This window comes from Podarcis pityusensis, assembly GCF_964106645.2.
Source record: "Podarcis pityusensis genome assembly, chromosome: 17".
Classification (NCBI taxonomy): domain Eukaryota; kingdom Metazoa; phylum Chordata; class Lepidosauria; order Squamata; family Lacertidae; genus Podarcis; species Podarcis pityusensis.
This window is the reverse complement of record NC_138042.1, coordinates 13,875,631-13,896,064: the sequence shown is the minus strand read 5'-3', so window position 1 is coordinate 13,896,064 and position 20,434 is coordinate 13,875,631. Positions and strand designations below refer to the sequence as shown.

General features: G+C 45.6%; 1 protein-coding gene and 2 long non-coding RNA genes across 4 annotated transcripts in view; 1 reads left to right on the top strand and 2 right to left on the bottom strand.

Annotated features, from left to right (window-relative positions):
- The window catches only part of LOC308466806, a 219,982-nt gene that overhangs the window by 100,059 nt on the left and 99,489 nt on the right, over nucleotides 1-20,434 (bottom strand). The gene's annotated exons all lie outside the window — the stretch shown is intronic.
- Nucleotides 1,263-8,479, top strand: LOC308466800. Its single transcript, XR_013980955.1, has 2 exons — nucleotides 1,263-1,358; nucleotides 4,676-8,479. It is a non-coding gene; the product is annotated as an uncharacterized lncRNA (long non-coding RNA).
- CDKN2B (cyclin dependent kinase inhibitor 2B) lies at nucleotides 5,421-18,875 on the bottom strand. Of its 2 annotated transcripts, none has more exons than XM_080987980.1 (3): nucleotides 18,652-18,875; nucleotides 16,987-17,725; nucleotides 5,421-10,636 (listed from the first exon to the last, which is right to left on the bottom strand). In XM_080987980.1, exons 2-3 carry the CDS (start codon nucleotides 17,149-17,151, stop codon nucleotides 10,379-10,381), a joined length of 423 nt encoding a protein of 140 aa, XP_080844106.1. In that variant the 5' UTR covers nucleotides 17,152-17,725; nucleotides 18,652-18,875; the 3' UTR covers nucleotides 5,421-10,378. The 2 variants fall into 2 exon arrangements, with proteins under 2 accessions (XP_080844106.1, XP_080844107.1); XM_080987981.1 differs by having other exon boundaries at nucleotides 16,987-17,514.

Genomic DNA, 20,434 nt, shown 5'->3' with positions numbered 1-20,434 from the left:
GGCATTGTCCTAAGAATCTTACACTGGGGTAGGAAATGAGGCAACAGTTTCTCTTCTCATTCTTCCTGTGAGAAGACTTTCTCTATAACAACTTGTTGGCTGTTTTGTTTGTGAGGCATTGTGATGTAATAACATGAATATAAAGGATTTTAATCTAGGGTTTAAAACATGTATGAATTTCAACACTCTAAGAAAAAGTTTATCCCCGTACTGCAAAGTGTGATATAGCAACTATTGATGTCTCAAGGAGAATCCAATGGAAAGGGCTCTATTTTAAATGGAAGTGGCCCTGTTTCAAAGAGGAGGGCCTATCTTACCAATACAATAGTAGTCCTATAGTAACTTACCACAGAACAATGTAAAAATACAATAGTAGTTGATAGTAGACACACAATTGTGTTAAATAACTTGCAATAATAAGTGAAATAAGTATAGGATGGGGGAAATACCCATTCACATGGGAGACAAAAGTGAAACAATAACACATTTCAAATGTCTATCATATTTTGAGTTCAAAACCAGCACTGTCACATTAAATTTGCCATTTTTAAAATACGTTTTCAGCTCTAAGCAGTTAGCAAGTTCTATAAAATTCCCCCTTTAAATGCACAGCGGTTAGCTTGTTGTAGGCTAGTTTTAGCCTCTCAATATAAGATTCCTGGTAATTCCCTTATATCCCTCTTAAAAAGAATACACGTGACACAATCTTGTGTAAAAAGTATAAAAGAAGTTTACTCACACCCATTCACTTCACAGATGGATCCCTGAAGGCAGACTTCAGTTACAAAATATATACATGTGGAACTATCCCATATGGGAGTTAGTTCCAAACGACTGCAGGTAGACAGGCAGTCACTGCTGCTCACATGTTGAAAGCAAGATGGAGAAGAGACAGTGTGCTGCCTGCCTTGCCCCTTTTGGGCCTGGGCAGGTAAGATCAAGCCCACTTCTAGTCACATGCAGAGGAAGTTTGTCCCAGCCCAGGAGGAAACAGGAAGTTTTCTACTGGCTGGACCAAGCATCCTCTTGCATGTCCACTCTAGGAATGTTGTACTTGACTGCTATGTGTTTCATATCCCACATCAAGTTGTCTCCCTGTGTGCATGACATACTGTCTGACCATAGTTTGAAGCAGGTAAAGGTAAAAAGGTAAAGGACCTCTGGGTGGTTAAGTCCAGTCAAATTTAACTATGGGGTTGCGGCACTCATCTTGCTTTTCAGGCCGAGGGAGCCGGCGTTTGTCCACAGACAGCTTTCTGGGTCATGTGGCCAGCAGGACTAAACCACTTCTGGTGCAACAGAACACCATGACGGAAACCAGAGCACACGGAAACACCATTTACCTTCCCATCGCAGTGGTACCTATTTATCTACTTGCAGTGGTGTGCTTTTGAACTGCTAGGTTGGCAGGAGCTGGGACAGAGCAATGGGAGCTCACCCCGTTGTGCGGATTCAAACTGCCAACCTTACGATCGACAAGCCCAAGAGGCTCAGTGGTTTAGACCACAGTGCCACCTGCGTCCCTACTTTGTTGTTGTTGTTTAGTTGTTTAGTCGTGTCCGACTCTTCGTGACCCCATGGACCAGAGCACGCCAGGCACTTCTGTCTTCCACTGCCTCCCACAGTTTGGTCAAACTCATGCTGGTAGCTTCGAAGACACTATCCAACCATCTCGTCCTCTGTCGTCCCCTTCTCCTTGTGCCCTCCATCTTTCCCAACATCAGGATCTTTTCCAGGGAGTCTTCTCTTCTCATGAGGTGGCCAAAGTATTGGAGCCTCAGCTTCAGGATCTGTCCTTCCAGTGAGCACTCAGGGCTGATTTCCTTCAGAATGGATAGGTTTGATCTTCTTGCAGGCCATGGGACTCTCAAGAGTCTCCTCCAGCACCATAATTCAAAAGCATCAATTCTTTGGCGATCAGCCTTCTTTATGGTCCAACTCTCACTTCCATACATCACTACTGGGAAAACCATAGCTTTTACTATACGGACCTTTGTTGGCAAGGTGATGTCTTTACTTTTTAAGATGCTGTCTAGGTTTGTCATTGCTTTTCTCCCAAGAAGCAGACGTCTCTTAATTTCGTGGCTGCTGTCACCATCTGCAGTGATCATGGAGCCCAAGAAATTAAAATCTCTCACTGCCTCCATTTCTTCCCCTTCTATTTGCCAGGAGGTGATGGAACCAGTGGCCATGATCTTCGTTTTTTTGATGTTGAGCTTCAGACCATATTTTGCGCTCTCCTCTTTCACCCTCAATAAAAGGTTCTTTCATTCCTCCTCACTTTCTGCCATCAAGGTTGTGTCATCTGCATATCTGAGGTTCTTGATATTTCTTCCGGCAATCTTAATTCCAGCTAGGGATTCATCCAGCCCAGCCTTTCACATGATGAATTCTGCATATAAGTTAAATATGCAGGGAGACAATATACAGCCTTGTCGTACTCCTTTCCCAATTTTGAACCAATCCGTTGTTCCATATCCAGTTCTAACTGTAGCTTCTTGTCCCACGTAGAGATTTCTCAGGAGACAGATGAGGTGATCAGGCACTCCCATTTCTTTAAGAACTTGCCATATTTTTCTGTGGTCGACACAGTCAATGGCTTTTGCATAGTCAATGAAGCAGAAGTAGATGTCTTTCTGGAACTCTCTAGCTTTCTCCATAATCCAGCGCATGTTTGCAATTTGGTCTCTGGTTCCTCTGCCTTTTCTAAATCCAGCTTGCACTTCTGGGAGTTCTCGGTCCACATACTGCTTGAGCCTACCTTGTAGAATTTTAAGCATAACCTTGCTAGTGTGTGAAATGAGTGCAATTGTGCGGTAGTTGGAGCATTCTTTAGCACTGCCCTTCTTTGGGATTGCGATGTAGACTGATCTTCTCCAATCCTCTGGCCACTGCTGAGTTTTCCAAACTTGCTGGCATATTGAGTGTAGCACCTTAACAGCATCATCTTTTAAAATTTTAAATAGTTCAGCTGGAATACCATCACTTCCACTGGCCTTGTTATTTGTAGTGCTTTCTAAGGCCCATTTGGCTTCACTCTCCAGGATGTCTGGCTCAAGGTCAGCAACCACACTACCTGGGGTGTACAAGACATCCATATCTTTCTGGTATAATTCCTCTGTGTATTCTACTAGTCCCTACTAGTTTGGAGCAAAAAGGACCCATCTTTAGGTCAAGTAAGTGGGTTGCCCTTGGTATTTTGGTCTGCACCTGGTCTTGCATTTGCATTTTCCTGTATCCCCATTCATGTAGGGATGTCCACATGATGCCCTGCTCATCCTAGTGTTGCCCTTGTGGGATGTAACATCACTGAAGCAATCAAATACAACATTTCCTGTTTGCCCAGAGAGGACACACAGGGGAATGTTGCTTCAGCCAGGAGGACTTCCTGTCACACCTGGTCTGGAGCCTCTTCCTCCTGTGTGTGACCAGGTAGATGGGTGTGACCCTGGCAGACCCTGTAAAAGGGTCAGTCATGCAGCCATCTTCCCTTCTTTTCTTCATTTTGCTCACTTTTGCCCTTTTGCTTTCTGCTGACTCTTAGCCAACAGCACATGGCTCATCCTTACAGAGGATGAAGCCACACTTTGTATCTCTATAAATGTAACTGCAACTATAAGCTAAAGCCTGCCTTCAGGAAACTACTATGAACTGAATGTAAGTAAACTTACTATTACCTTTAATGAAGACTGTTGTATTATTATTTTAAGAGGGAAACGTTTACCAGGAACTATCCAGCCTGGGCAAGCCAGATTGGATTGCTTAACTCAAATGATTCTCACGAATCCATCAACTAGATTCCAGCAATGTGCAAGGGAATGTGCTCTGCTACTTACTCACAAGCCTGAGTGAGGAGAGATAATATTTCAGTAAAAAAATCCTCTCCAACCTTTCCTCAACATTCTCACAACCTGACCCCCTCCTTTTAAATTTAGAGTTTGTTGATCCCAGCGATTTCATACTTTCCAGTGAAAGAAACCCCACATTTAAAGAGGGAAGGGTCCAAGACAACAATGAGACTGGGGGTGTCACATGGAGGCCCCTGCATTAATGGGGAGACAGAAAGATGCAAATATACATTTTGCTCCAGGATGAACAAACCCTGTGGCTCACTGGGAGAAAGTCCTGACTCTGGTAACTGTGCATGGTTTAATTTCTCAGACTGCATAAGGGCTAGTCAGTTTGAAAAGTCCTAAGATCATGTGGTTTATTATAGCACAATTAAAATAAGGAGTGGTTTGCAGATTATTGGGGCAAAAAAAAAAGTCAGTCCCCACCCCTGGAAGCTGTTTCAATTTGAAATAGACCAAGGGGGAAATGTAGGGGAACAGAAGAGACCAGGGTATCATGGGATAACTGTGAGGAAACCCTTCTTTAGTGAAAGGTTCTGCATCTTTTTTTGGCTCAAAGAGTTCTGTGTGCTTCAGCCTTCATCACAGTTGGAATGAGGGTGAAAGTATAATAGCCGAAGGTCTCACATAAAAGTTGGGTTTGGAGGAAGGATTTCTGGAAGCTGGGGAGACACTGAATTACTATGTATGCACTTTTGTTAGGGAGAAAAGGCCTATTTCAAAAGCTGTTAAGAATTCTGGAGCATGCTCCCAGGGTTATTAATTTGTGTTGTTCATGTATTATTTCTTCATGCTCTGGTCTTTACTCACCAACAGGGATAAAGATGGAAAGAACCAACCCAAACATGTTGAAAGCTGTGACTTTGGGTCAGATTCTGGGGCACCTCTCAGCAGAAAGAGCAGAAGGTTCCCTAGTTTCAAAGTAAGTGGTGTTTTACATAACAAAGGTAAAGGGTAAAGGGACCCCTGACCATTAGGTGATTAGGTTTAACCCACAGCACCACCCGAGTCCCTTTGGTGTTTTACATATTGCCACCTAAAAAGGACCCTGCCCTGTGAGTCTAAGTCCAGATGCTAAAATGATCTAACTGGAACAACCGATTAAAATACTTGTTTTTAAAGTACAGTGAAAAAGCAGGCCAGCACCTGGAGATCATCATGAGCTGTCTTCTATAGTCTTATAGTCCCATTGGCTCAATATTGTCTACAATGACTGACAGCACCTCTCCAGGGTTTTAAAGAAGGAATCTCTTCCAGCCCTATGTGGAGATGTTGGGGATTGTGTGTTCACAAGATACAGTATGTGGTCAGCTGCTCTGAGCCCACGGGGAAATCAAAGGGGCCGGGCTTTTTGCTATTGTAACAGCAAAAATGTGAAGCTCTAGTTAAATAGATTATTAACAGTTGGGTAAGCTTGCAACTTCTTAAAAGGTTGCTTTTCTGTTCTGCATTTAATTAATAAAGTGCTTGTTTTACTGTGAATTAGTCTAATAAAACTGATTTCATAGTTCACCCCGATTTTAATTACTTGACTGCTGAAGAGAGGCACTGGATAAAAACAGATGGGGATTCTTGTGAGCGGTCCATTGATACTTTTATTTAAATAACATGAATACCAAACAGCAGTAAAACAAGTCAGTAAAACCCAATGGTAATCTGTCACAGGCTAAGAAATAATAACTAGTCCAAGTACTTGATAGATTCACTTCCCCCGGAGCCTGATCCTTCGCAGAGCTCTACTCAGAAGTCCCATTGAGTTCAATGGGCTCAGAAAGGTAGCATCATAACCATCCCATTTGGGCTCTCTGATCCAACCGTTAATTCCTTCACTTAGAATATGCTTCCATGATTATCTACAGATCAAACATTTTCTACTCAAGTCCTCTATACTTAATGACTATAGAATAATTCAGCAGTGACCCTTCCATCGAAACCTGCCAGAGCTGGAGCACATATTACATGTATTACCATTCAGATGTTGCTGAAAATGAGATGACAGAGGCTAGTTTTCAACTTGCAAGCTGCACTTGAATAGTACTGAAACAGTCCATTACTATGGGAGATATTCAAGTAAGTTTTTATCAGATACATTGAAATCAATGGGCATAGCTAAGTTAGGTTCATTAATTGGAGCAGGTCTACTCTGAGTCCAACTTACTCAAATACAGTACCACCTCTTATGTCTGAATTTCTAAGCCGTCACCCATGGATGTCTGTGTCAATCATGTACACGGCACATTCTGTGGATCATATAACCTGTGAATGGAAGTCTCACTATTTCTGGTTCATGGCCAGTGAAAGAGAGAGAGAGAGAGAGAGAGAGAGAGAGAGAGAGAGAGAGTTTTGGTTCTAAGAAAGGAGGCTGAAGAAATCTCACTCTTTCTTATTCAGCAAGCAGAACCTGCAGTAGCTCTCTGACTACAGATGACATACTCCTACCCAGGGCCAATTTGAAAGGGAGCCAGGAAAGCCATTTGACCTGGGCTTCAAGCTCAAAGGCGCCACTTTGAAGATTTTTTGGCACGTGATAAGTTTCATAACTTGTTTTTGTGCACATCAGATGAAAATGAGACATACCCACTCAGGGTAGAGCTGCAAATTTAAGCTAATAAGAGATGTGATTTGGTAGAAGACTTGATTTCTTAACTTATAAAGAATAATTTCATATTAAATAACTTTTTTGCATAAATACTCATAAATATATATTGGTTATGGTGGCAGAAGATTAGACTGTAATTAGTGGGGCTTCCTTGACATATAATTAGCTGATTATATATAAGCAAGCAACTCACTGTTTTGGGGGATGCCTTGTTTTGTTTCAATGTGTCATCATTTTTAATTATTATTATGACTTAAGGCCTCAAAATCTGGAAGAGGCCCAGGCCTCTGTAGACCTCTGTGAGGGCCTGCCTCTCCCTGGCTGGTGCAACACTTCAATATTCCCAGAATATTATTATTAATTGCACCTATTAGTTGCTTTCCTTTGCAACATGTAACCCAAAGCAATATACAAAACAGTGCAAAGATTAAAAGCACAACAGAAAACATGGGAAAAAACCATTTTCATTCATACATATCTGTGATATATATATCCGTAAGTGGGGAGCCACCATGAAAAGGCCCATTTTCATGTTCCCACCCACCCCCCACTTTCCTTGAAGGGGGCGCATAGATGCTGAATGTAGGATCCTGTTTGGTTCATGTACTGGTTCATGTCTTTTAGGTAGTTGGATCCTGCATAAGATTTTATAGGTCAAAACCAGCAGTTTGAGTTGAATCCAGAAGCTATTTGTTAGCTATTACATTCATGCCAGGATTGGTTTTATATGCTCAGACCCATCTTGTCCTGTTCAGCAGTCTGACTGTTGAATTCTGCACCAGCTACAGATTTCAAACAGTCTCCAGAGGCAGCCCCATGTATAACCCATTGCAGTAATCTAGCCTAGAGGTTACCAGAGCATAGACTACAGAAGTTAGGCTGTCTCTGTACAGATGGGCCACCACTCAAAGCTGTTGGGTGGCCCTTGATGCCACCAAGGTCATTTGAGCTTCAAGTAACAGATCCAGGAGTACCACCAAGCTACATACCTGCTACTTCCAAGGAAGTGTAGCTCTCCACCCAGAACAGGTGACATCCCCTCTACCTGGTCTAGGGAGCCACCTTGTCTGGATTAAGCTTCAGTTCATTAGTTCTTATCTAATCTATTACCAAGGCCAGATGTTGGTCTAGAGCAGGTTTCCTCAACCTTGGCCCTCCAGATGTTTTGAGACTACAGTTCCCATCATCCCTGACCACTGGTCCTACTAGCTAGGGATCATGGGAGTTGTAGGGCAAAAACATCTGTAGGACCGAGGTTGAGGAAGCCTGACCCAGAGGCACAAGTGTTGCTACATCTGCAGATCTAACAGAGAAGTAGAGCTGTGTGTCACCAGCTTATTGCTGGCACCATACATCAAAACTCCAGATAACCCATTCACCAGTTTCATGTACCTGTTAACAGCTGCTCCAGAAGAATACCATGGCCAATGGTATCAAAAGCTGCTTATATATTAATTTAGTTTTTGTGAGGCTTCCCTTTGAAGTGCACCTGAGAGATTAGCTCTATTCTCCACCAGGGCCAGGGCCTTTTCAGTGATGGCCTGGTGGAATGCTCTGTCCCATAAGACTAGGCCCCTTCTGGATTTAACCTCCTTCCGGCGGGCCTGTAAGACAGAGCTATTCCGTCTAGCCCTGGTGACTATCTAATGCTTATTGGGTGGATTTCCCCCAAATTAATTTTTGAACTTTGAATTTTATTGTTATTCATGTTTTTATACTGTATTTTATGCTGCTTCTACAATTAAGTGTTTTAAATTTGTTGTTAGCCACCCTGAGCCTGGTTTTCTGAACCGGGAAGGGCAAGGTATAAATAAATAAATAAAAATTATTAATTTATTATTATTCCTAGATATCTCCTTAACAACTAACTTACACTTCCTGAATCAAAAGGTTGCCTTAAATTGTTGTTAGCGGTGATTTTCTTTTACAGGGAAGGCTTAGGGTACAATGATTTGGTTTCCTAGAAAAAGCCCAGTGCAAATTAGGTGTGTACCAATCTTTATTAAACAACTGGGGATTAAATATCTAACTTTGTCGAGGGCTTCAATGCAGTTCAGGCATCCTGAACTTTCTCTGGATTCCACACTATGTTTATAAAGTTATTTGCTTAAACCATAGCCAGTGTACAAATGCAAATAAAATGAATTACTCTCTCCCATTTCAGCTGGTTTGACTAAGGTATTCCAGAATACCTATTGAGTATGCATGGTTTTTTATAGTGGTCACACAACGCTGTTGGCATACAAATGGCAATCTCTATCCTCGCTCACGTTTAATCCAGATTTTTCCAGGAGAAACCAGATAAGTGAAAAGCAAAAAACTAAAACTTGTTGCCAATGACCCATTTGCAATATATTCAGTTTCTGTCTGGAAGCGCCCTGACTGCATATTTAACATTTTCAGGGTCTCACGTTTATCCAGGCATTGCTTCCTTGAAACCTGATTGCATGGCGTTAATATGGATTATCTATCTCATATTGTCAGATTGGAGGATTCATTTTGACACTTTAAGAATTCTAAAGCGTTTGTGTGAACTTCTTAAAAAGAAATTGGCGGATGAATAATAAAAAAGGTGATTTGTGAGTTATTAGCATTAGCCTCATAATTATATTGCAAAGGCCATCCTTCATCCTTTCGTTCCTCCGTTAATTTTTCCTTTGGGGTGGGGCCTTCAAGAAAAAACTTACAGGCATAACTGGTGCAAATGAAAAACCATGGCAACAGAAGCAGAGTGCATTTAGGCAAGAGGTCACAGGTTGGCACCATCTTCATTCTCCCGAATAGGTAAAGGTAAAGGGACCCCTGACCGTTAGGTCCAGTCGTGGCCGACTCTGGGGTTGCGGCGCTCATCTCGCTTTATTGGCCGAGGGAGCCAGCGTACAGCTTCTGGGGCATGTGGCCAGCATGACTAAGCTGCTTCTGGTGAACCAGAGCAGCGCATGGAAATGCTGTTTACCTTCCCACCGGAGCGGTACCTATTTATCTACTTGCACTTTGACGTGCTTTCGAACTGCTAGGTTGGCAGGAGCAGGGGGGATTTGAACTGCCGACCTTCTGATTGGCAAGCCCTAGGCTCTGTGGTTTAACCCACAGAGCCACCCGAGTCCCCAATACTCCCCAATACTACATTTCAAAGTGCTATTTACGTTTCACACAACGAACACTGTTAACATCCATAACACAAACCAGAGCAGAGCTTCATAATCTGAGACTGGGGCTCTTGCAGATGGGGTGTGTGTGTCTTGACTCTTCATCTCAGGCTCCTGAGTTGGAGCCCCACATTAGGCAAAAAGATTTCTGCAGTGCACGCGGTTGCACTAAGTGAGCCTTGTGGTGGCTTCCAACTCTACAATTCTATGGTTCTATGGTACCCTGTGCAAGGCACCCCAAAATGGATCTTCTCAATTTTGCACCCCCTTGGCTCAGTGCCCTGTGGGTGGAGTGGGGGGGGGGTGCGTGTGGCCTGCTCACACTGCCCTAAATCCAGCACTGCCACACCAACCCCATCCACTGTGGGGAATCATGGTCAAGGATAAATGGGAGTTGTTCATCCCGCAAAATCTGGGGAGCCATGAATCCCCAACCCCTGGACTATTGTCTCAGTTTCCTTTTAGAACATCATTGTACATGGGAGACTGGCGTGGGTGAGAGACCAGGAGACACTGTCCCACGAACCGACATACCCATTCTCCATGCGTAGTGGAAGCATGTAAACATCTAACAAGCCACATTTCAAACGAAGCAGGATCGTAGAGTTTATGCTGGCGCCGAAATTGTAGCTCCATCTCGCTTGTCTCTGAGGGGTGGCGTTCAAGAGCCAAGCCAAAGGGTCTCAAGTTTACGCACCCGCGATTCTCCTCCTCCGGCGGCGGCGGGGTGGGGAGCTCTCCGCTTGGTCCTCTGACTTCATCCCGGATCCAAGAAAGTTTCAGCCCGATGCCTCCTGGAGGAAACTGACCACCCGGCTCTGGCCACTTTCTTCAGCCAAGTCCAGCGGGCGGCGTCCCCAGCGGTCCCGCACGTCGAAGCGAGCGCTCCCTCGGCGCAGCACCCGCAGCGTGTCCAAGAAGCCCCCGCGGGCCGCGTCGTGGACCGGGAACGTGCCCGTGGACGGGTCGGGGCGGTTGGGATCCGCTCCTCTTTGCAGCAGCAACTGAGCTACCCCGGGGTTCCCCATCATCATAACCTGGAGGGAAAAGAGGAGAGGAAAGTCAAGGTTTGCGCATCTTTACGCTTTCCGTCTAGGCGCTTGGAGCGGCCATGTTCTGCGGGTTGAAATGGCCAAGATCCTGACCGCCACTCTGCATTAATTAGCTCATAATAATTCTGGTTAATTTTTTTGGGGGGGGTGGTGGTGCTAATCTGTGTACTGTTCATAGGAGCCAACTCCTATGGGTCGAGGCGGCTTTGTCCCACCAATAAAATATTTGATGGGTTTTGCCATTCAAATGGTGTGTGTGCACCGCGTCATAGGATTATGTGACTGATTATTGGGGCGGGGCTTACCTCCCCCCCCTTATTTTATCCTGAATTGTTGTACCCTAAGTTGGATCTGAACTTTAAAAGGCGCAGTGTCAAAGGATAAAAGTTGAAAAGTCAATCATATTATTATTATTATTATTATTATTATTATTATTATTATTATTTGCCCGCCCCTCCGTCTAAGGTCCCAGGGGGGTTCCAACATTAAAGCGATATTAAAGAGAGTTTAAAATAACTTGCAAACACAAAATAAGGCGAGTCCTAAAAGTACACACGTCAAGTTTCAGAAGCTAGGCGTAAAGAGGGTTTCCTTGGGGCGACGCATCCCACAAACGCCTCGGAAAGTCTGATAAGGACACCGCTAGGCTTTATCCGGCCAAAGCTCGGTTTACTCCGGGCCCTTCGAAGGGACCATTTCAGATAAATTGGCAAGAGGCTCTTTGTTGGAACTGGGCAAATCTCAAGAAATGGAAAGGTTTCTGATAGACCTCTCTCTCTCTCTCTCTCTCTCTCTCTCTCTCTCTTTCTCTCTCGGGGATGGAGTAAGTAGTAGTAGTAGTTTTAATAAGTTTAATAATCAACAGTAATAAGATTTTTAAGGGTGGTATCCGGTTGAGTCATTCATAGCATGACACCCAGAATGACGAACGGTGCATACCATTCAATTTTTGGGGGTGGAAACGCGTCCCATAAAACTGAAAATGGTGGGACATGCTTCCGAACAACAACAACAACAACAACAACAACAACAACAACTATTATTATTATTATTATTATTATTATTATTATTATTATTATTGGAAGCACGCTCGGCTTTTATTTTAATACTTTGTTGGAAGCCACCCAGAGTGGCTGGGGTAACCCAGCCAGATGGGCTGGGTATAAATTATTATTATTATTATTATTATTATTATTATTATTATTATTATTACTATTACAACTACTACTACTACTACTACTACTACTATGATTTAGTTTTCTTTCTTTCGAGGGAGTTATTCAGAAGGATCCCAGCTGGAGATAAAAGGATCCGTGTCTTCTCTCTCCACCGAGGCGAACGTATTCGCTTCTGCTGCTTCTTTCCCGTCGAGAAAGACGGCTCCCACGGAATCAATCTCAGCCCAAACTGGCGCGCACGTTGCGCTTGCTTCGGGAAGGCGGGTCTGCAAACTCTCCAGATGGGCTGTAGCGAGATGGGCGGTTCTTGAGCAGCAAGGAAAACCAGGGAGACGAAACGAGCGAGGAAACCAAGCGAAGAAAGAAAAGCTGAACTAGCAGCAGGGAGTGAGCGCAGCCACTCTTATCAAATGCCAAATATTGACATTTTTAATGTTATAAGAAATAAATGTTTACCAAAGGCCTGGATCTTCAGGTGGTGGTTTTTTTGGAAGGAAGTCGGAGTCTTTTTTAAAAAAATAGAATAAAATAGGGCTTTTTATATCTGCAAGGTTGACGTTTGAATCTAATGCTAAATTAAAAGCTGCAGCCATCTCTAGAGACGAGTGCGAAGCTGGACGGACGCAAACGAAACCTCTGCTTGACGAACCATTTTGCCTCAGACCCTAAAAGGACTAAAAAGCAGTATTAATTTAATTTAATTTGTGCATCCTTCCGCGTTGCTCTCTGTTCACAGCCCAGCTGAGGCGGAGTAGGTAGAGTAAATCGATTCACAAACGCAATGCAACAACTGGTGCGTGGTTGTGATTTGGAGAGGGAACGAGCTGCTACAATTGGGAACATGAAAGCTGCCCTTTTTCATTCAGTCGGGCTAGCACCATCAAAGAAATGTGGGCCGCCCCACTTCAGTTTAATACAATGACTGACTGGCATTAGTAACAAAGGTATCATTTCTAAAAGAGGCGCAGTGAAATAAAAGTCTACCAGAATTCACTTTTCTTCCCGGAAGCCGGATCAAACTATAGACGCGAGGAGGAAAAGTGAAGACGCGTCACAGTAGAAGCTTTAAACCAGGCATAGGCAAACTCCGGCCCTCCAGATGTTTGGGACTACAATTCCCAGCATCACTGACCACTGGTCCTGTTAGCTAGGGATGATGGGAATTGTAGTCCCAAACATCTGGAGGGCCGGAGTTTGCCTATGCCTGCAGTTTAAACCAAGGATGTGGAATGTGTGGTCCTTCAGACGTTGGAATTCCAGCGTGGCCAAAGGTTAGGATGCTGAGAGGTGCAGGTTCTTGGAAGGAGTTAAGCGCCTGATTGTGCTAAGTCGGCACCATTTTAAAAACAACGCATTTGTTTTTAAAATGAAAAAAACACGACCTATTGCTCACTCCGCTGTAAAAGAAGGGATATCCGTGCGGGTTGTGTTTTTATTTTAAAACAGACTTATTGTAATTCTAATTACCTATACCCAAATCTGGAATATAGTACAGTGTACCTCGGGTTAAGTACTTAATTCGTTCCGGAGGTCTGTACTTAACCTGAAACTGTTCTTAACCTGAAGCACCACTTTAGCTAATGGGGCCTCCTGCAGCCGCCGCGCCGCCAGAGCACGATTTCTGTTCTCATCCTGAAGCAAAATTCTTAACCTGAAGCACTATTTCTGGGTTAGCGGAGTCTATAACCTGACGCGTATGTAACCTGAAGCATATGTAACCCGAGGTACCACTATACTGTACTGATATCTCTGGTCCTCTTTTTGCCTCTCTCTGCTTCGAAATGTCATGCCCGTTTTCTGCTTGACAATTCCGTTTTCTGCTTGATTTCGCGCGTTGATAAAATCAAAGAGTTACGATTAAGTGCAGCTGCCTAAGAGCGCGAACGTATAATCCGCGATCACTCGAAAGTAAGCTCCATCGAGCTTAAAAACGTTGGAGGTTTGGGGGAAACTCAGGTTGCCGAAGATGAGCTTGCAAATCTCAGTTTAAAAAACATGTACGGCTGGAAGGGAGCCTTACAAAATCCAGCGCGGGGCTTACTCCCAGGTTAATGCGGTTAGAATGGGGGGGGGGGGGCAACTTGATTAAAATATTTGGGGGGGCAACTAAGCCCTGCCCCGCATAATCGATCACATGATGTGACACACACACCATTTGAATGAGAATTCCCCTCAACTTGGGGGGGGGGTCGTCCATGGGCGTAGCCACGGTTTATTGGGTGGGGGGCAGAACCCAGTTATCTGTGACACAATTGGTCAGTTAAGTATTTTTATTTATTTACTTAATTGGCCCCTCCCTGCCTCCCCCTGGCTACGTCCATGGCAGCCTGGGCCCCTCAATATTTTATGGGGGTGGGGGCCCGAAGGGACCTCGGCCCCTAGGAGTTGGCTCTCATGATTGCATGTAATACTCACTTTACATGAGCGCTAGCCTTCTGTTAACCTCAATGGGGCTTACTTCTGAGTAGACACGAATAGCATTTCATACCCGAAGTCTTTTCTCTGTTTCGCTAGCTTTTTTCATGCAGGTAGGTAGCCGTGTTGGCCTGCCGTAGTCGAAACAAAACAAAACAATTCCTTCCAGTAGCACCTTAGAGACCAACTAATTTAGTTATTGGTGTGAGCTTTCGTGTGTGTTCATGCAGAGAACTTTAAATTAATCGGTCAGTGAAGCTGAGTTGCCGCCGTCGGTTGAAATCTGAGCTGGATTTCTCGATCTCCAGCTACGGAATCAAAAAGTTAGAATAAAACCCAGAACAGAAAAGGGGAGGTAGTTTTCGAGAGATGTGTGACCCCCAGGTGACTTTTAAAAACAACTTTTCCCATTGTGAAAAACAAAGAAACCCCAATGAGGTTAAATAAGAGTATAGCTGTCATCTTTTCCCTTTGCTTGCGAGGAATCCTATTCGGAATAAGGGAATTTCCCTGAAAAAAGGGGAAAAGTTGACAGCTTATGAATAAGAGTGAGATGAATATGTATATGGTTGATGATTAATTCTAGATTTTAGTCTAATGTCTCCAGTCATTTCGGGGTTGCAGTGATTTTTCATTCTCTCTCCTCAGTCTAGGCAGACACCATATATTTGAAACACACGACTCCAGCCCACCCCCCACCCCCAGTCTGTAGTTTCGTGTGAGGGGTAAACCACACATCTCAGGATTCTTGGGGGGGGGATGTCATGTGTTTTAAATGGTTGCGTTTTATAAGGCTGAGAAGACGGACTTTGGGAGGGTCTCAAATCGTTTTGAGAAGAAAACAGGACACATTCTGGTAACTGAATGTATTATTAGAGGGCTGGTTCTCCTCACTTGAAATGTTAATATTTGGTATTGAAATCTGTTTCCGAAGTGGGGATCTGTTCTATACAGTACAGTGGTACCTCGGGTTACATACGCTTCAGGTTACAGACTCCTCTAACTCAGAAATATTACCTCTGGTTAAGAACTTTGCTTCAGGATGAGAACAGAAATCGTGCAGCGGCAGCAGGAGGCCCCATTAGCTAAAGTGGTGCTTCAGGTTAAGAACAGTTTCAGGTTAAGAACAGACCTCCAGAACGAATTAAGTTCTTAACCACAGGTACCACTGTACTTCTGTTACGTAAACATAAACTGAAACAAGAACCTTATTTAAATATAGTATTTTCCAAAGACAACACTGTGGTTGTTGTTGTTTGGCGGTGGGCGCGGGGATGAGGGTCCGAACCTGGGACAGCGATTGCTCCAATAATTTTATTCTCCAATCATTTTGTTCACCTTTCTATTTTATTTTATTTATTTTTAGTTTCCTCGGACAGGACTAGCTGCGCAACATGGACCCAAACTTGGGGGTGGCTCGAAGCCAATCCTCCAGCGTTTAGGGTTCATCCGAACAACTTTTCTAACTTTTCATTGATCCATTTGCCACTGATGGACGTTAAAAGGGTGGACGTTAAATCCTGCCCCCCCCCCCAATTTTAAACAGGCTGCTCGCTCGCTAGGTCAGTCAGCAGCACTCACAAACTGTGATTAATTGCTGTATTTCGGATCTGGGTATAATCTGGTTTGACTCCTCCTCTTCCACCTGAGTTTGGGTGTGGTTATTTTTTGGGTGGGGGGATGATCAGCCCTGTGTTTTGGAACGGACCAAATTTCTAGGTTGCATCGTGGGCTGAGCCTAGGAAGGTAAATTCCAGTGCCATCGAGGGGACTTCCGAGCAAGCGTGTTTTGGATCAGGGCCCTGCATAAGCCTTCTACTTCCAGGAAGGTGATTTTAAAGCACACCTGGGTTACTGCGTGCACGCCATACAGTTCAAAGCACACATGCCCCTTCCAAATCCTGGGAACCTTAATTCACCCCCTCCCAGAGCTTCAGTTTGCGTATTTATTTACTGCAGCTAAATCCCACCTTTTTCCTCCAAGGAGTTCAAACGGCCTCTGTGGTTCTGCCCCTCCTTGTTTAATCTTCACAGGGACTCTGTGAGGTAGGTTAGGTCGACAGAAGGCAGTGACTAACTCCAAGGTCACTACGAGTGAGCTTCAGGGCTGAGTGAAGATTTGAACCCTGGACTCCAAGGTCCAAGTCCAGCACTCTAACCACGGTACTATGCGGGGTCCTCAGCACCCTTAAACTACAGTTCCCAAGTTTCTTTGAGAGGGATGGATGCGCGTTAAATGTATGGCGTGCGCATAGCTAGGAATGAACAGCTACTAGGATCTGACTCTCACTGGACACGGGTTGACTATGGGTTGTTAAAACTAACCCCCTCCCCAAAATAAGCCCCTCTCCGCAAAGCCCCCAATAAATCTAGTTTAGCCCCCGAGTGGTACTCATACTCCGCACCTCTAAACCTCACGTTTAAAATTTCAGCCATGGGCGGGATCAGGGGGTCAGCTGCCCTGACCTAAATCAAATAATAATAAAAAATACTTAACTTAAAGTAGAAATGATCAGAATATTTGAAAAGTTTTGACCATTTATTTCCTGGCCACTTAGAGTGAAAAGCAAGTCAATTGGTGTGGAGACATTTCATTCCGAATTTGGTCAACAGAGAATGGCGACAGGTGGGTGTCCTGCCCGCACCCCAACTTAAATCCTGGCTACTCCCCCCCCCCGCAGTCTCTCACCCACCTATCTATGGCTCTCCGGCCTTCCTCCTACTGTCCCCGGACGGACCTACCTGGATCGGGGCCCTGCCGAAGCGATTCACCGCGTTGGGGTCCGCCCCACCATCCAGCAGCCGCCTCAAGGTCTCCAGGTCTCCCCGGGCAGCGGCGTTGGCCAGCTCATCCGCCTCGCCGCGGCCGCCCCCTCCATCCATGTCCGAGCCGGGGGCAGGATCCATCCCACGAAGCCGAAGACCTCACGGGTTGTCAGTAGGGCATCTATGCAGCCGGCCCCTTGGTGCCCTGCTGCCGGGCTCGCTCAGATCATCAGAGGGATCCCTCCCGGCGTCCGCGCAAGGACGCAGCAGCGATCTCCCCTCCTTCGCCTGTGACCAGGACTCGGTTCTCGGTCGACGTTGCCCGCTTCCCGATGGCGCGGACGCCCTTCGAGCAGACCTTCCCCGGCGGGCGGAGCCGTCCAGTCCACTCTTTTCCTGCGCTGGGTTACGTCTCCCTTCCTCCTTTCCCACGGATCCGCAGGTCTCTATCCAGGCCCGCTGGCTCCCTCTCTCGGCGGCCCGACGTCGCGCTGAGGAACAAGCCTAGGACCGGGACAGCGGAGGCGAATGTGCAGGAACTTCCCCATCAAAAGTGGGTCACTCCGAGAACTGCAGCTGGACTTTCGACCCGTCTGTGCATCCGCTCCCCCTTAAGAGCTCTCTGGGAAGAGGTCCTCGCCTGTAGCAAGCTAGCATAAAGCCTGCCACCCTGAGGTGCTGCTTTTCTGCATGCACAGTCCAGAGGGTGGCCAAGCTGTGGGCGCATCTGGCATTTTGAGAATGCTCTGTTGCTCTGTGCAGCATCGCCGCCCCCCCCCGTGGCCTCTCTCTCCTCCCCCCACATCCCGTTCTCGCATTCCTCACATACAAACATACAAGAAAGTCTTCATAGGAACACCTCTCTCTCTCACACACACACACAGATTAGCTGTCACACATCACACTGTAGTTTGCCCCCCGAAAAGCTACAATTCCCAGCACGCTTAACAAACTGCAGTTCCCGGGATACGTTGTGGGAAAGGATGTGCTCTAAATGTATAGTTTTGGTGCAGTCATTGTTTGCTTTTCCGCAAGGGTCTGGCAAAACGTTTGCTGTGATGTTGAATCCCTCTGATTTTACACCCCGCCGCCCCAAAAGTCAGAAGCAAGTTGATTTACATTAATAACAAATAATAATAATAATTCAAAGATCCGCTGCTGGCAAGCACCACAAAAAGACTGATCGGAGGTAGGATTTTTACGCAGCATGGCTGCAAAGCGCACAACCCATCTCTGGCCGTAGCGGGTGACCGGTGACTTGATGGTGATTTTGAGGAGACAGTTTGTTAAAAAATATATATGGGGACCCACAAGGACTTGGATCTATGCTTTTGCACCATAGCCCGGCTGGGCAGCGCAAGACCGGTTCAGAGCGATGGAGAGAGACGTGCTCTGTGATTTGATGGTGGTTGGGGCGCGGGGAGGGAACCCGTGAAGAAAGTATCCTGTTTCCAAAAAAAGACCTGGGCAAGATGTGTACCCTCAGACTCGTCTTTTCTTTTCTTTCCCTTCCTCCTCTACTTTCTGACTCCTGCGACACCCCACTTTCTCTGCAAACCTGGCTGCGTATGCGCCATATGTTTGGAGTACACGATTTCCCCCAGAGGATCCTGGGAACTGAAGTTTGTTAAGGGTGCTCACCTGGCGTTGTAGCTCTCTGTGAAGGGTCCACTAAATCCCCAGAATTCTTTGGGAGATGTCACCTGCGTTTGAAGCCTCTGAACCATTTGTAAGTGGCAAAGCTCCTTGTCATCTGTTTCACTCCAGACAGAATATGTATTCGCTAGACAAGCCTAGACTTGCCTCCATTTAGTATGTTCCGTAACAGGGAACCCTCTCAGAACAAGCCTAGACTTGTCCTGTCATATGCTACAGATTCACTCCCAGAAACTGACTTGTGCTGAGCAGTCAGTTTCTAGACTCCTATAAATATACAGCTGACTCTTTTGTTAGGGCTGCAGCAAAAGCTGTGCTCTCTGAACTCCATCTTCTTCCAGGACAACAGACGGGGACTTTGGCTTTTTACTCAGAGCTGCTGCCTTTGCCCATAAGATGGGGCAGAATCATTCCTTCTGTTTCCAGCGTTCAGAGTGCTGTTGTTTAAGCAGCCAAAACAGTACTACCCACACAAAAATGGCGGAAGTATCAGCAAATCCCGAGGTGTGCAGAAATGCATAAATAAAAATAGCCCCAAGAGCTGTTCTCAGTTGGCCACAGAAGGGGAAGGCAAATGACAGAAAAGGAGGGGAGACAAGGAACAGAATGAAACATTCTATTCAGGAGTACTCCATACTGCAATATTTGGTTGCAGGCCTGTCTTGCGATTCTGTTTCTTTGTGTTTATTTACAAACCTGATGCTTCACTCAAGTAAGCCTGTGTTTTCTGACATTGGTGGTGGTGGTGAGAAGGTGCTATCTCATGGGTAGGCAAACTAAGGCTCGGGGGCTGGATCCGGCCCAATCACCTTCTAAATCCGGCCCGCAGACAGTCCAGGAATCAGCGTGTTTTTACATGAGTAAAATGTGTGCTTTTATTTAAAATGCATCTCTGGGTTATTTGTGGTGAATAGGAATTTGTTCCCCCCCCCAAAAAAAATATAGTCTGATCCCAGTCTGATCCCCCACAAGGTCTGAGGGACAGTGGACCGGCCCCCTGCTGGAAAGGTTTGCTTACCCCTGCTCTAACTTATCTGATTTTGTCTCATGCATTTGTTTTCTCAGCCAGTTTACTGGGAATTGCCTTCCAGAGGTTGAGGCCTACAGCTCCCATCAGTTCCAGATGGGCTGGTCCATAGTCAGGGATGATGGGAGTTGTAGTCCAAGAACATCCGGAGGACGACAGGTGCCCCATCGCTGGAATATCTGAAAGGCACCATGTTGGCTGCTCCTGCCCTAGGGCAGGCATAGGCAAACTCGCCCCTCCAGATGTTTTTGGACTACAACTCCCATCATCCCTAGCTACCAGGACCAGTGGTCAGGGATGATGGGAGTTGTAGTCTCAAAACATCTGGAGGGCCGAGTTTGCCTATGCCTGCCCTGTTGTTGTTGTTTAGTCATTTAGTCGTGTCCGACTCTTCGTGACCCCATGGACCAGAGCATGCCAGGCACTCCTGTCTTTCACTGCCTCCCGCAGTTTGGTCAAACTCAGGTTAGTCGCTTCAAGAACACTGTCCAACCATCTCGTCCTCGGTCGTCCCCTTCTTGTGCCCTCCATCTTTCCCAACATCAGGGACTTTTCCAGGGAGTCTTCTCTTCTCATGATGTGGCCAAAGTATTGGAGCCTCAGTTTTAGGATCTGTCCTTCCAGTGAGCACTCAGGGCTGATTTCCTTCAGAATGGAGAGGTTGGATCTTCTTGCAGCCCATGGGACTCTCAAGAGTCTCCTCCAGCACCAGAATTCAAAAGTATCAATTCTTCGGCGATC

Bases quoted from the DNA above. Each gene is read 5' to 3' on its own strand.
- CDKN2B (XM_080987980.1), bottom strand. From the start codon at position 17,151: ATGGATCCTGCCCCCGGCTCGGACATGGATGGAGGGGGCGGCCGCGGC. The intron at 10,637-16,986 runs GTAGGTCCGTCC...TTTTCCCTCCAG, and splicing joins TCGGCAGGGCCCCGATCCAG to GTTATGATGATGGGGAACCC.